Below are 14,471 nucleotides of genomic sequence, written 5' to 3'. Positions count from 1 at the left end.
TGCTCTCATGATCAAGCATGTAGAATTCATGGAGTCCAGCTATGTTGTGTAGCAATTCTTGGCTACGTAAGCATGTGTGCTTCTGATTTCTGAAAACTCCTATAAAAATCTTTATTTGCGTCTAGCTGGCGACAGATTTAGAGCTGCCAGGATAACGAGCAATGCTACACGCATGTAACATTTTTACAGGGTATTACGGAGTGGTTTAAACAGCCCGTAATGCTCTGTAAACCGCCCGTCTGATTTCGCAGGATAACAGAGGTAGCAAAAGTTGAGTCATACATCTACAAAGTTTTCATGTACCAATACCAACGGAGCCAGCAAGCAGGCACGCATATAGATCAGATCGATTAATTCTGGGTCATCACACAAGTAAACAATACAGAAATAACGACCTGAATCACCAAGCATGCATCGATCAGTATAATATTATCCATTGACAACTATTAAATAATGCGACGGAGATCTTACATGACTGTATACTTATATATGGTAACTAAAGTAGCACTAGGAACTACATATGAGAGACGTCCTAAACCCCTAAACGATAGCTGGTATCTTTCTCTGATCCTACCTAAACAAAACCAACTTAAACGATATATAATCTAACAAAAGCATCGGTGATCTGCGCATCCTTTTGCTCCTATGGTGATGGCGCGGGGGAAGCAGCGTGAGGCGCCGGAGTCGTGGCAGGAGGCATCAACGGCGGCAAGGGTTGGGCTGACAAATCAAAACCAATGCAAGTTAATCAATCTCCTTCAAAGAAGCTGCACATATGAAGAAAAACACACAGAACAAGGTTAGTAACTTACTGCCGCAGGAGAAGATCGTCTGGATGGGTATCATGGCGCCACACCTAACCGGGAGGATGATCATGCGGATCGGATCTATGGGCTTGGGGAAGAGCTTGCTCATGCCGCCGTTGTTGTTGAGGCCGTGGCAGAGGCAGATCGGCGCGGTGCTGACGACCGACTTGAGGCCGTCGCAGCACGCGTCCGGTGGCGAGAACACCGTGATGTTGGTGAGGTAGTCCATGCACGGTATCATGCTCGTCAATGGTGTGAGGCACTCCTTTGGCGGCGGCGGGCTTGGCGAGCCGGTGGGAAGTGGGAGGTGTGGGAGGCTAGGCAGTGCAGGGGATGGAGGGGCGCCCGGTGCACCACCAGGGAGCGGCCCGAATAGCGGCGGCAGGCCCGGGATCTGGGGCAGTGGTGGGAATAGGGATCGGAATATCGGTGGTAGGCTACGCATGCCGGGGATCTGAGGCAACGGCAGCCCGGGAAGAGACGGGGAGCCTCCATTGGCCGTGGTGGTGGCTGTGGCTTCTTCTTGGTTTGCGGCGGCGGTCGGCTGGACCCTCGCCTCGGAGGGCTGCAGCGTCGCCGCCATGGCCAGCAGGGCGAAGAGCACGGCCACGGTGTACTTGGAGCGCGCCATTGTTTGCGTGAGGGGAGGATGCGTTGATATGGGTGGATGGCATTCGTATGTTTGCCCAACTATTTATACTGCTCCGGCTGCGTCGGCAGGGCGCGTTAGAGATAGACAAGTTTGAATATTTTTCTAACCATTTGAATATTTTTATCCAACTAGATTGAGGTCTGTTTGGGTTGTGCAGGTTTCCTTCTGTACGACGTCCTCTCTATGCAGATAGAGCTGGAGGTTCAAACAAGACCATTTGCATCCTACACACGTTGAGGTGGATAAGATTCTCTTTTTTCCTTTTTTAAACTGGTATTGTTTTGAAATCTTTTTTAACTGGTTATTATTTCCATTCATCCTTTTAAAAAACATCATTTCTTTTTGAATTTGGAACTCACGGGATATAATATTGTTTGTTAGAACAAAGACAGCACAAATCGAACGACATCGATCGGAGTTGAATTGCAAATTGTACATGCATGCCCACGTTGAAAAACAGTACCGGAGGCCGGAGTTCTTGGAAAAGTACCAAGGACATACTTTTTTTTGGATAAGTACAAGGGCATACATACATATACTATTCGGGTTATTTTTCGGCTGATAATGTATCTACTTTCTTGAATACGAAAGGACTTGCATATCATTCATTGATAGGCTTTTTCTAAAAATCATTTCATTGATCTCGCGCATCAATCACTCGTACACAGTGCAATGGCTTGATCATGCACCAAAAAGCGACCAACACGGTTGCACGATGAATCTAGGCTACGTTCAGGCAGCAAGGAGAGAGGGAGAGGTTGAGGAAGACTCCATCCAGCAGCAGCACAACGGCGTGGTGGTGATGGAGGAGCGTGGCAATCCTGCAGGACTTCGCCAAGCACCGCGAGATATGAGGAGAAAGAGAGGGAGGGCTGCACCAACAGGCAGAGATCAGATCGCGTGTCTTGGGCAGCCCCTAGGCCTCATATATATAGGGGAAGGGGAGGAGGGTGCGCCCCCTCTAGGGTTCCCACCCCTAGAGGGGAGGCAGCCCCAAACCCATCTATGGGTGGCGGCCACAAGGGGGGAGGAGAGGGAGGCACAGGGAGTATGGGCCTTAGGGCCCATCTGCCCTTATGCTTTGCCCCCTCTCCCCTTCTAGGCGCATGGGCCTTAGTGGGAGGCGCCCCAGCCCACCTAGGGGCTGGTGCCTTCTCACACTTGGCCCATGTATGCCTCTGGGGCCCATGGCCCCCCCCGGTGGACCCCCGGACCCCTCCGGTGGTCCCGGTACATTACCGATAAACTCCGAAACCCAAAACAGGACTTCCCATATATAAATCTTTACCTCCGGACCATTCCGGAACTCCTCGTGACGTCCGGGATCTCATCCAGGACTCCGAATAACATTCGGTAACCACATACAAACTTTCTTTATAACCCTAGCGTCATCGAACCTAAAGTGTGTAGACCCTACGGGTTCGGGAGACATGCAGACATGACCGAGACGTTCTCTGGTCAATAACCAACAACGGGATCTGGATACCCATGTTGGCTCCCACATGTTCCACGATGATCTCATCGGATGAACCACGATGTCAAGGACTTAATCAATCCCGTATACAATTCCCTTTGTCTATCGGTACGATACTTGCCCGAGATTCGATCATCAGTATCCCGATACCTTGTTCAATCTCGTTACCGGCAAGTCTCTTTACTCGTTCCGTAACACATCATCCCGTGATCAACTCCTTGATCACATTGTGCACATTATGATGATGTCCTACCGAGGTGGCCCAGAGATACCTCTCCGTCACACGGAGTGACAAATTACAGTCTCGATTCATGCCAACCCAACAGACACTTTCGGAGATACCCGTAGTGCACCTTTATAGCCACCCAGTTACGTTGTGACGCTTGGCACACCCAAAGTATTCCTACGGTATCCGGGAGTTGCACAATCTCATTGTCTAAGGAAATGATACTTGACATTAGAAAAGCTTTAGCATATGAACTACACGATCTTGTGCTATGCTTAGGATTGGGTCTTGTCCATCACATCATTCTCCTAATGATGTGATCCCGTTATCAATGACATCCAATGTCCATGGTCAGGAAACTGTAACCATCCATTGATCAACGAGCTAGTCAACTAGAGGCTTACTAGGGACATGGTGTGTCTATGTATCCACACATGTATCTGAGTTTCCTATCAATACAATTCTAGCATGGATAATAAACGATTATCATGAACAAGGAAATATAATAATAACTAATTTATTATTGCCTCTAGGGCATATTTCCAATAGTCTCCCACTTGCACTAGAGTCAATAATCTAGTTCACATCGCCATGTGATTAACACTCACAGGTCACATCGCCATGTGACCAACATCCAAAGAGTTTACTAGAGTCAATAATCTAGTTCACATCACTATGTGATTAACACTCAATGTGTTCTGGGTTTGATCATGTTGCTTGTGAGAGAGGTTTTAGTCAACGGGTCTGCAACATTCAGATCCGTATGCACTTCACAAATCTCTATGTCATCTTGTAGATACAGCTACTACGCTATATTTGGAGCCATTTCAAATAACTGTTCTACTTGGAGCTATTCTAAATTGTTGCTCCATTATACGTATCCGGTATCTCTACTCAAAGCTATCCGGATAAGTGTTAAGCTTGCATCGACGTAACCCTTTACGACGAACTCTTTCACCACCTCCATAATTGAGAAAATTCCTTAGTCCACTAGTTACTAAGGATAACTTTGACTGCTATCCTGTGATCTATTTTTGGATCACTCTTATACCCCTCGACTGACTCATGGCAAGGCACACTTCAGGTGCGGTACACAGCATAGCATACTGTAGAGCCTATGTCTTAAGCATAGGGGACGACCTTCGTCTTTTCTCTCTATTCTGCCGTGGTCGAGCTTTAAGTCTTAACTTCATACCTTACAACTCAGGCAAGAACTCCTTCTTTGACTGATCCATCTTGAACACTTTCAAGATCATGTCAAGGTATGTGCTCATTTGAAAGTATCATTAAGCGTTTTGATCTATCCTTATAGATCTTGATGCTCAACGTTCAAGTAGCTTAATCCAGGCTTTCCATTGAAAAATACTTTTCAAATAACCCTATATGCTTTCCAGAAATTCTACGTCATTTCTGATCAACAATATGTCAACATATACTTATCAGAAATTCTATAGTGCTCCCACTCACTTCTTTGGAAATACAAGTTTCTCATAAACTTTGTATACACCCAAAACTTTGATCATCTTATCAAAGCATACATTCCAACTCCGAGATGCTTACTCCAGTCCCTAGAAGGATAGCTGGAGCTTTGCATACTTATTAGCATCTTTCAGGATTGACAAAACCTTCCGGTTTGTATCACATACAACCTTTCCTCAAAAAAACGTCGAGGAAACAATGTTTTGACATCCTATCTGCAAGATTTCATAAATAATGCAGTAATCGCTAATATAATTCCAACAGACTCTTAGCATCGCTACGAGTGAGAAAGTCTCATCGTAGTCAACTCCTTGAACTTGTCGGAAAACATCTTAACGACAAGTCGAGCTTTCTTAATGGTGACATTTACCATCATTGTCCGTCTTCCTTTTAAAATCCATCTGCACTCAACAGCCTTACGACCATCGAGCTGTTCTGCCAAAGTCTACACTTTGTTTTCATACATGGATCCTCTCTCGGATTTTATGGCCTCGAGCCATTTATCGGAATTCGGGCCCATCATCGCTTCTCCATAGCTCGTAGGTTCATTGTTGTCTAGCAACATGACTTTCCAAGACAGGATTACGTACCACTCTGAAGTAGTACGCATCCTTGTCATCCCACGAGGTTTGGTAGTGACTTGATCTGAAGTTTCATGATCACTATCATAAGCTTCCACTTCAATTGGTGTAGGTGCCACAGGAACAACTCTTTGTGCCCTGCTATACACTAGTTGAAGTGACGGTTCAATAACCTCATCAAGTCTTCCACCATCCTCCCACTCAATTCTTTCGAGAGAAACTTTTCCTCGAAAAGGACCCGATTCTAGAAACAATCCCTTATTGCTTTCGGATCTGAGACAGGAGGTATACCCAACTGTTTTGGGTGTCCTATGAAGATGCATTTATCCGCTTTGGGTTCGAGCTTATCAGCCTGAAACTTTTTCACATAAGCGTCGTAGCCCCAAACTTTTAAGAAATGACAGCTTAGGTTTCTCTAAACCATAGTTCATACGGTGTCATCTCATCGGAATTACGTGGTGCCCTATTTAAAGTGAATGTGGTTGTCTCTAATGCCTAACCCATAAACTATCGTGGTAATTCGATAAGAGACATCATGGTATGCATCATATCCAATAGGGTGCAGTTATGATGTTCGGACACACCATCACACTATGGTGTTCCAGGCTGTATTAGTTGTGAAACAATTTCCACAATGTCTTAATTCTGTGCCAAACTCGTAATTCAGATATTCATCTCTATGATCATATCATAGATATTTTATCCTCTTGTCACGACGATCTTTCAACTTCACCCTGAAATTACTTGAACCTTTCAATAATTCGGACTCGTGATTCATCAAGTAAATATACTCAACATCTACTCAAATCATCTGTGAAGTAAGAACATAACGATATCCACTACATGCCTCAGCACTCATTGGACTGCACACATCAAAATGTATTACTTCCAATAAGTTGCTTTCTAGTTCCATTTTACTGAAAACAAGGCTTTCAGTCATCTTGCCCATGTGGTATGATTTGCATGTCTCAAGTGATTAAAAATCAAGTGAGTCCAAACGGTCCATTTGCATGGAGTTTCTTCATGCATATACACCAATAGACATGGTTCGCATGCCTCAAACTTTTCAAAAACGAGTGAGCCCAAAGATCCATCAACATGGAGCTTCTTCATGCGTTTTATACCGATATGACTTAAGTGGCAGTGCCACAAGTAGGTGGTACTATCATTACTATTTTATATCTTTTGGCATGAACATGTGTATCACTATGATCGAGATTCAATGAACCATTCATTTTAGGTGCAAGACCATTGAAGGTATTATTCAAATAAATAGAGTAACCGTTATTCTCCTTAAATGAATAACCGTATTGCGATAGACATAATCCAATCATGTCTATGCTCAACGCAAACACCAATCTCGATGGTAGAGGGAGCGTGTGATGCTTGATCATATCAACATTGGAAACACTTCCAACACATATCGTTAGCTCACCTTTAGCTAGTCTCCGTTTATTCCGTAGCCTTTTGTTTCGAGTTACTAACACTTAGCAACCGAACCGGTATCTAATACCCTGGTGCTACTAGGAGTACTAGTAAAGTACACATCAACATAATGTATATCCAATATACTTCTATCGACCTTGCCAGCCTTCTCATCTACCAAGTATCTAGGGTAATTCTGCTCCAGTGGCTGTTCCCCTTATTACAGAAGCACTCAGTCTCGGGTTTGGGTTCAACCTTGGGTTTCTTCACTAGAGCAGCAGCTGAATTGCCGTTTCATGAAGTGTCCCTTTGTTCCCTTGCCCTTCTTGAAACTAGTGGTTTCACCAATCATCAACAATTGATGCTCCTTCTTGATTTCTACTTTCGCGGTGTCAAACATCGCGAATATCTCAAGGATCATCATATATGTCCCTGATATATTATAGTTCATCACGAAGGTCAAGCAGCTTGGTGGTAATGACTTCAGAGAACCATCACTATTTCATATGGAAGATCAACTCCCACTCGATTCAAGCGATTGTTGTACTCAGACAATCTGAGCACAAGCAGAACAATTGAGCTTTTCTCCTTAGTTTGCAGGCTAAGAAAATCGTCGGAGGTCTTATACCTCTTGACGTGGGCACGAGCCTGAAATCCCAATTTCAGCCCTCGAAACATCTCATATGTTTCGCGACGTTTCAAAACGTCTTCGGTGCCTCAACTCTAAACCGTTTAACTGAACTATCACGTAGTTATCAAAATGTGTATGTCAGATGTTCGCAACATCCACAGACGACGTTTGAGGTTCAGCACACTGAGCGGTGCATTAAGGACATAAGCCTTCTATGAAGCAATGAGGACAATCCTCAGTTTACGGACCTAGTCCGCATAATTGCTACTATCAACTTTGAACTAAATTTTCTCTAGGAACATAACTAAACAGTAGAACTGAAGCGCGAGCTATGACATAATTTGCGAAGACCTTTTTGACTATGTTCAGGATAATTAAGTTCATCTTATGAACTCCCACTCAGATAGACATCCCTCTAGTCATCTAAGTGATTACATGATCCGAGTCAACTAGGCCGTGTCCGATCATCACGTGAGACGGACTAGTCAACATCGGTGAACATCTTCATGTTGATCGTATCTACCATACGACTCATGCTCGACCTTTCGGTCTCTTGTGTTCCGAGGCCATGTCTGTACACATGCTAGGCTCGTCAAGTCAACCTAAGTGTTTTGCGTGTGTAAATCTGTCTTACACCCGTTGTATGTGAACGTTAGAATCTATCACACCCGATCATCACGTGGTGCTTCGAAACAACGAACTGTCGCAACGGTGCACAGTTAGGGGGAACACCTTCTTGAAATTTTAGTGAGGGATCATCTTATTTACTACCGTCGTTCTAAGTAAACAAGATGTATAAACATGATAAACATCACATGCAATCAAATAGTGACATGATATGGCCAATATCATATAGCTCCTTTGATCTCCATCTTGGGGCTCCATGATCATCTTGTCACCGGCATGACACCATGATCTCCATCATCATGATCTCTATCATCGTGTCTTCATGAAGTTGTCTCGTCAACTATTACTTCTACTACTACAGCTAACGGTCAGAAATAAAGTAAAGTAATTACATGACGTTTATGTTGACACGCAGGTCATAAATAAATTAAGACAACTCCTATGGCTCCTGCCGGTTGTCATACTCATCGACATGCAAGTCGTGATTCCTATTACAAGAACATGATCATCTCATACATCACATATATCATTCATCACATCCTTTTGGCCATATCACATCACATAGCAAACCCTGCAAAAACAAGTTAGACGTGTTCTAATTGTTATTTGCATGTTTTACGTGGCTGCTATGGGTTTCTAGCAAGAACGTTTCTTACCTACGCAAAGACCACAACGTGATATGCCAATTGCTATTTACCCTTCATAAGGACCCTTTTCATCGAATCCGATCCGACTAAAGTGGGAGAGACAGACACCCGCTGGCCACCTTTATGCAACTAGTGCATGTCAGTCGGTGGAACCAGTCTCATGTAAGAGTACGTGTAAAGTCGGTCCGGGCCGCTTCATCCCACGATGCCGCCGAATCAAGATAAGACTAGTAACGGCAAGCATATTGAACAAAATCAACGCCCACAACTACTTTGTGTTCTACTCGTGCATAGAAACTACGCATAGACCTAGCTCATGATGCCACTATTGGGGAACGTAGCATAAATTCAAAATTTTCCTACGTGTCACCAAGATCAATCTATGGAGTAATCTAGCAACGAGGGGAAGGAGAGTGCATCTACATACCCTTGTAGATCGCTATGCGGAAGCATTCAAGAGAACGGGGTTGATGGAGTCGTACTTGTCGTGATCCAAATAACCGATGATCCTAGTGCCGAACGGACGGCACCTCCGCGTTCAACACACGTACAGCCCGGTGACGTCTCCCATGCCTTGATCCAGCAAGGAGAGAGGGAGAGGTTGAGGAAGACTCCATCCAGCAGCAGCACAACGGCGTGGTGGTGATGGAGGAGCGTGGCAATCCTGCAGGGCTTCGCCAAGCACTGCGAGATTTGAGGAGAAAGAGAGGGAGGGCTGCACCAACAGGCAGAGATCAGATCGCGTGTCTTGGGCAGCCCCTAGGCCTCATATATATAGAGGAAGGGGAGGAGGGTGCGCCCCCTCTAGGGTTCCCACCCCTAGAGGGGCGGCAGCCCCAAACCCATCTATGGGTGGCGGCCACAAAGGGGGAGGAGAGGGAGGCGCAGGGAGTATGGGCCTTAGGGCCCATCTGCCCTTATGGTTTGCCCCCTCTCCCCTTCTAGGCGCATGGGCCTTAGTGGGAGGTGCCCCAGCCCACCTAGGGGCTGGTGCCTTCTCACACTTGGCCCATGTATGCCTCTGGGGCCCATGGCCCCCCTCGGTGGACCCCCGGACCCCTCCGGTGGTCCCGGTACATTACCGATAAACCCCGAAACCCAAAACAGGACTTCCCATATATAAATCTTTACCTCCGGACCATTCCGGAACTCCTCGTGACGTCCGGGATCTCATCCAGGACTCCGAACAACATTCGGTAACCACATACAAACTTCCTTTATAACCCTAGCGTCATCGAACCTTAAGTGTGTAGACCCTACGGGTTCGGGAGACATGCAGACATGACCGAGACGTTCTCTGGTCAATAACCAACAGCGGGATCTGGATACCCATGTTGGCTCCCACATGTTCCACGATGATCTCATCGGATGAACCACGATGTCAAGGACTTAATCAATCCCGTATACAATTCCCTTTGTCTATCGGTACGATACTTGCCCGAGATTCGATCGTCAGTATCCCGATACCTTGTTCAATCTCGTTACCGGCAAGTCTCTTTACTCGTTCCGTAACACATCATCCCATGATCAACTCCTTGATCACATTGTGCACATTATGATGATGTCCTACCGAGTGGGCCCAGAGATACCTCTCCGTCACACGGAGTGACAAATCCCAGTCTCGATTCGTGCCAACCCAACAGACACTTTCGGAGATACCCGTAGTGCACCTTTATAGCCACCCAGTTACGTTGTGACGTTTGGCACACAAAAAGTATTCCTACGGTATCCGGGAGTTGCACAATCTCATGGTCTAAGGAAATGATACTTGACATTAGAAAAGCTTTAGCATATGAACTACACGATCTTGTGCTATGCTTAGGATTGGGTCTTGTCCATCACATCATTCTCCTAATGATGTGATCCCGTTATCAATGACATCCAATGTCCATGGTCAGGAAACCGTAACCATCTATTGATCAACGAGCTAGTCAACTAGAGGCTTACTAGGGACATGGTGTGTCTATGTATCCACACATGTATATGAGTTTCCTATCAATACAATTCTAGCATGGATAATAAACGATTATCATGAACAAGGAAATATAATAATAACTAATTTATTATTGCCTCTAGGGCATATTTCCAACATACAGCTCATTGGACAACAACCAAAAGGATTTTGAGGTATGTGAAGAATACACTGACAATTGGTCTCACATTCAGCAAATCATCCTCTACTCTTGTAAGTGCATTTTCTGATGCGGATTGGGCTGACTGCATGGATGATAGAAGATCTACTGGTGGGTTTATCATATTCTATGTACCAAACCTAATATCTTGGTGTGCAAATAAACTTGCAACCATTTCCAGGTCATCAAATACACAAGCAGAATATAAATCACTAGCAAATGCAATAGTAGAGTTTATTTGGGTCCAGTCTATGCTGAAAGATCTTAAAGTCCCACAAATGGAACTCCCATCTCTTTGGTGTGATAATCTTTGTGCTACTTATTTATCTGCTAACCCAGTTTTCCATGGCAGGACAAAGCATATTGAGATAGATTTTGACTTTGTCAGAGAACGAGTTGCAAACAAACAACTAGAGGTCAGATTTGTACCTCAAGTGTAGGGTAGTTAGAGAGATTGTTTTCTTTTAATCTTGTTTAGCCTTGTCTCTCTATCTCTCCCATATGTATCTCGATCTCCCTCTGTAGTCTCTCGATGGTTTGTTGTTCAACCGAGCAACTTCTATAAACGACCATGAGATCCCTCTCGTCACATCAATAGAATATATATCGCTGGCTCACATGTTATGGGAGTTGAGACACCTTACCAAAAGCTAACACAAACCCCACAGATGGAGACGCGTTGTCAAATACGACATTTGAGACGCTTTACCAAAAGCTAAAACAAACCCCACAGTAGTTTTTACGCTGTAGTATGGCCTTTTTCTATGATGTAGCATGTCATTTTCTCTTCTTTTTGACATGTAGGATCACATTTTTTGTTGTAGTAGCATGGCAATCCTCGCATGACAATTCATGAACGCAAATTTCTCCAATAGCATGTCGTGCTGGCAGAAGAATGAACAATTGCATGATGTATGGCATGCCTTCAATATTTGGATGTATTTGGATTGGGAGACTTGGAGAGATACGTTTGCATTTATTTTTGGTATTAGTCACTAGTATTCTTCTACCACGATGTCATGAGTCTGGAACTCTGGATGATGTTTGCGAAATTGCGAGGCAATTAACCTTCTTAAAGGTACATTTTTAGTGGCTAAATGTAAGGAACTGTTAATTTTGTAGCTGATTGCCTCAAAACGCCGAACTTGTAAATAAAAGTGTTGTTCTCTCGACATTTGGCCAACAAAAGCTGTTCTTATTAAAGAAATTTATTACTCTGACGAATTCTAGTGCAAGAGTATGGAACTACTGTTTTTTTTTTGAATTGTTGCTTGCTTTGGGAACTCTTGTTTCTTACTCTCTTTAATAAGAACAGCTTTTGTTGGCCAAGTTTTATCTTAAATAACTGACCAGTTATCTTAAAGAACTGACCAGTTATTTGGATGTTGTAGTAGGCCGAGTTTTTTTCCCCATTATACCACCAGTTATTCAGCTGTTGTCCTGGAACCTGAACCTGAACCTCCTACCGTAAGTCAGTAACTGACTTTGTAGCACAAAGCATTATACAATTAACTTGAACATCACATATTCATATCCTTAATTTGTATGTGAGCTTCTGTTGCATTTTCATACTCAAGGAAATTAAGCAAGCTTCATCCGTCGGGGTCAGTCAACAATGTTCCTCTTCCCGTGCTAGATCCTTGTTTTCTTCAAAAAATAAGGGTAAACCCCCGATGACAAAGAGGAACTGGGGCTGCAAAAAGGACGTGCCCAGGTCAGGGAGGGTGGCTGCCTGCCTTCTCATCACTCTCTTTACCCCTCTAGTGGTTTCCTTTCCCTGTCTTGCTATGCTTTGGGTCCCTCTGCTGTAATGATCGAGCAAGTTGTTCAACTAATGGAGTTCAGCTCTATATTGTGTAGCAATTATTCTGGGGTATAGGGATGAGAGGAGAGACATGGTAGGAATGTGTGCGTCTGACCTCCGGAAACTCGTTAAGAAAATCTTCCTTTGTGTCTTGCTGGTGGCATCCATGATTTCTATAGCACTTGGAGAACCTGATGACCGGCCACAGATTTAGTTAAGCTGCTAGCATACACATCTAGCTAGGCTTTCACGTACAAAACGAGCCAGCAAACATGCACGTATATAGATCAGATAAACCCCAGAGGCTGGGTGTAATTGATATCTTCGCGATATTAATATATTTCCTTTTTTAAAAAAAAATCAGATAAACCCGGTGTTTATTTTGGGCCATCACACAAATAAAAGTTCCTGATAATATTGATTCCTTGTTCAAAAAATTTAATAAAAATGAAAAGGGTCTAGTAGTGGTGGGTATTTCTGCCATATTCTGGACATTGTGGAAACTTCGCAATAAAATGATCTTTGATAATAGCAAGGTGGATGACCCTTGCCTCCCTGTTAATATGATACAGAAACGAAAATCCATATCTGCACCCGCGCTGACGAAAAAAATCAAAACAAATACTAGAAAAAATAAAAAAAATCAATTTTTTTGTGCGGTAGACAATTTGATGCATGAGGTCTACTCTAATTTTCAAGTCATTTGGACATATGAGGAGCTCTCAGCAAAAAAGATAAATTGGGGGTCTGTAAAAATGTTTACTGTTCATGTACTATTTTGGCTCGATTTGTCTTTTTTGCTGAGAGCTGCTCAGATGTCGAAATGACTAGAAATTTGGAGCGGGCCTCACACATAAAATTGTCTACCGCACAAAAAATTGGGATTTTTTGAATTTGTTTTGAATTTTTTACAAAAAAAATTCTAGCCGACTGCAGATGAGCTTGGGCACCGAAACGCCCTACTCCTACTGAAATGGCTATATGATTGGAACATTTTGCAAACAAATTCCGAAAGAAGTAGAATGATGACGGCGGTGTGAATCAAGTGGAGAGGGTAGCAGGGGAGGTCTTCATGTCAGCTCATGGATAGCGCTTGGGAAGCAGAAGAATAACAACGGGATGACTACTGTGCTTTTTTATGGACTTTAGGTGCTACTCCAGGATGCTATGTTCATCGGCTTGTGTAGGGCGTTTCCCTGTCCTTTGTGTCTCTATAGCCTTGTATCGTAACTAGGGGTCATGAGCTGCAGGACAGCCTCACTGATATGTTTGGCACGGCCGCGAGGGGAGATCCTGAGCCAGTTGGCATGGAGGACGACACCCCCACTAGTAGAAAACCGGCCTTTTATCCCGGTTCATAAGGGCCTTTAGTCCCGGTTCCTGAACCGGGACTAAAGGGTCGTTACTAATACCCTCACCCTTTAGTCCCGGTTCAAACCAGAACCGGGACAGATGGGCCTCCACGTGGCCTGTGCGCCGAGCCCAGGCAGGAGGGCCTTTGGTCCCGGTTGGTGGCACCAACCGGGACCAATAGACCTCCACGCGTCAGCATTTCTGTGGCTGGGGTTTTTGGTTTTTTTGAAAGGGGGGGGGGGGTTTGGGGGGTTAATTTAGGTATTTCATATATTGTGTTAGATAGCTAATTAATAGAGAGAAGTGTCCTCTCTTATGTCCGTGCTTGGTCGACGCTACGTACTATACATACGTATAGAGAGGACTAGGCACGCTAACTAGCTAGTAAGCAAACGAAGGAAACAGAAGATCGTCATGAACATATATGCATACAGAGAGAAGTGATATCGACCACCTCTCCTTCTCCGAGAGATTGGTCGAACAACAAGTTCTCGTATATCTATCGTCCGACACTACCGGCTACATATATACAATAATTATCTTTTACAAATATAATCTCCTAAATTATGGACGCATGGTCCACATAGTATTCTCCGTCTTCAGCGATCACGTGGTCAAGAAAGAATGCCGCCAA

At 44.2% G+C, this 14,471-nt stretch overlaps 1 protein-coding gene across 1 annotated transcript; it reads right to left on the bottom strand.

Moving 5' to 3' along the window:
- Positions 1-410: 410 nt before the first annotated feature.
- LOC123182769 (vegetative cell wall protein gp1-like) lies at positions 411-1,460 on the bottom strand. The gene is made up of 2 exons (XM_044595435.1): positions 813-1,460; positions 411-720 (listed from the first exon to the last, which is right to left on the bottom strand). Exons 1-2 carry the CDS (start codon positions 1,435-1,437, stop codon positions 644-646), a joined length of 702 nt encoding a protein of 233 aa, XP_044451370.1. The 5' UTR covers positions 1,438-1,460; the 3' UTR covers positions 411-643.
- Positions 1,461-14,471: the final 13,011 nt, after the last annotated feature.

The sequence above is a fragment of the Triticum aestivum genome, chromosome 1A (assembly GCF_018294505.1).
Source record: "Triticum aestivum cultivar Chinese Spring chromosome 1A, IWGSC CS RefSeq v2.1, whole genome shotgun sequence".
In the NCBI taxonomy this organism is placed as follows: Eukaryota; Viridiplantae; Streptophyta; class Magnoliopsida; order Poales; family Poaceae; genus Triticum; species Triticum aestivum.
The sequence above is the reverse complement of the archived record's forward strand: the minus strand, read 5'-3'. Positions and strand labels throughout refer to the sequence as shown.

Excerpts from the sequence above, each read along its gene's own strand:
- LOC123182769 (XM_044595435.1), bottom strand. The coding sequence starts at position 1,437 with ATGGCGCGCTCCAAGTACACCGTGGCCGTGCTCTTCGCCCTGCTGGCC. Across the intron at positions 721-812 it reads GACGATCTTCTCCTGCGGCA|CCCAACCCTTGCCGCCGTTG; the intron begins GTAAGTTACTAA and ends TTGATTTGTCAG.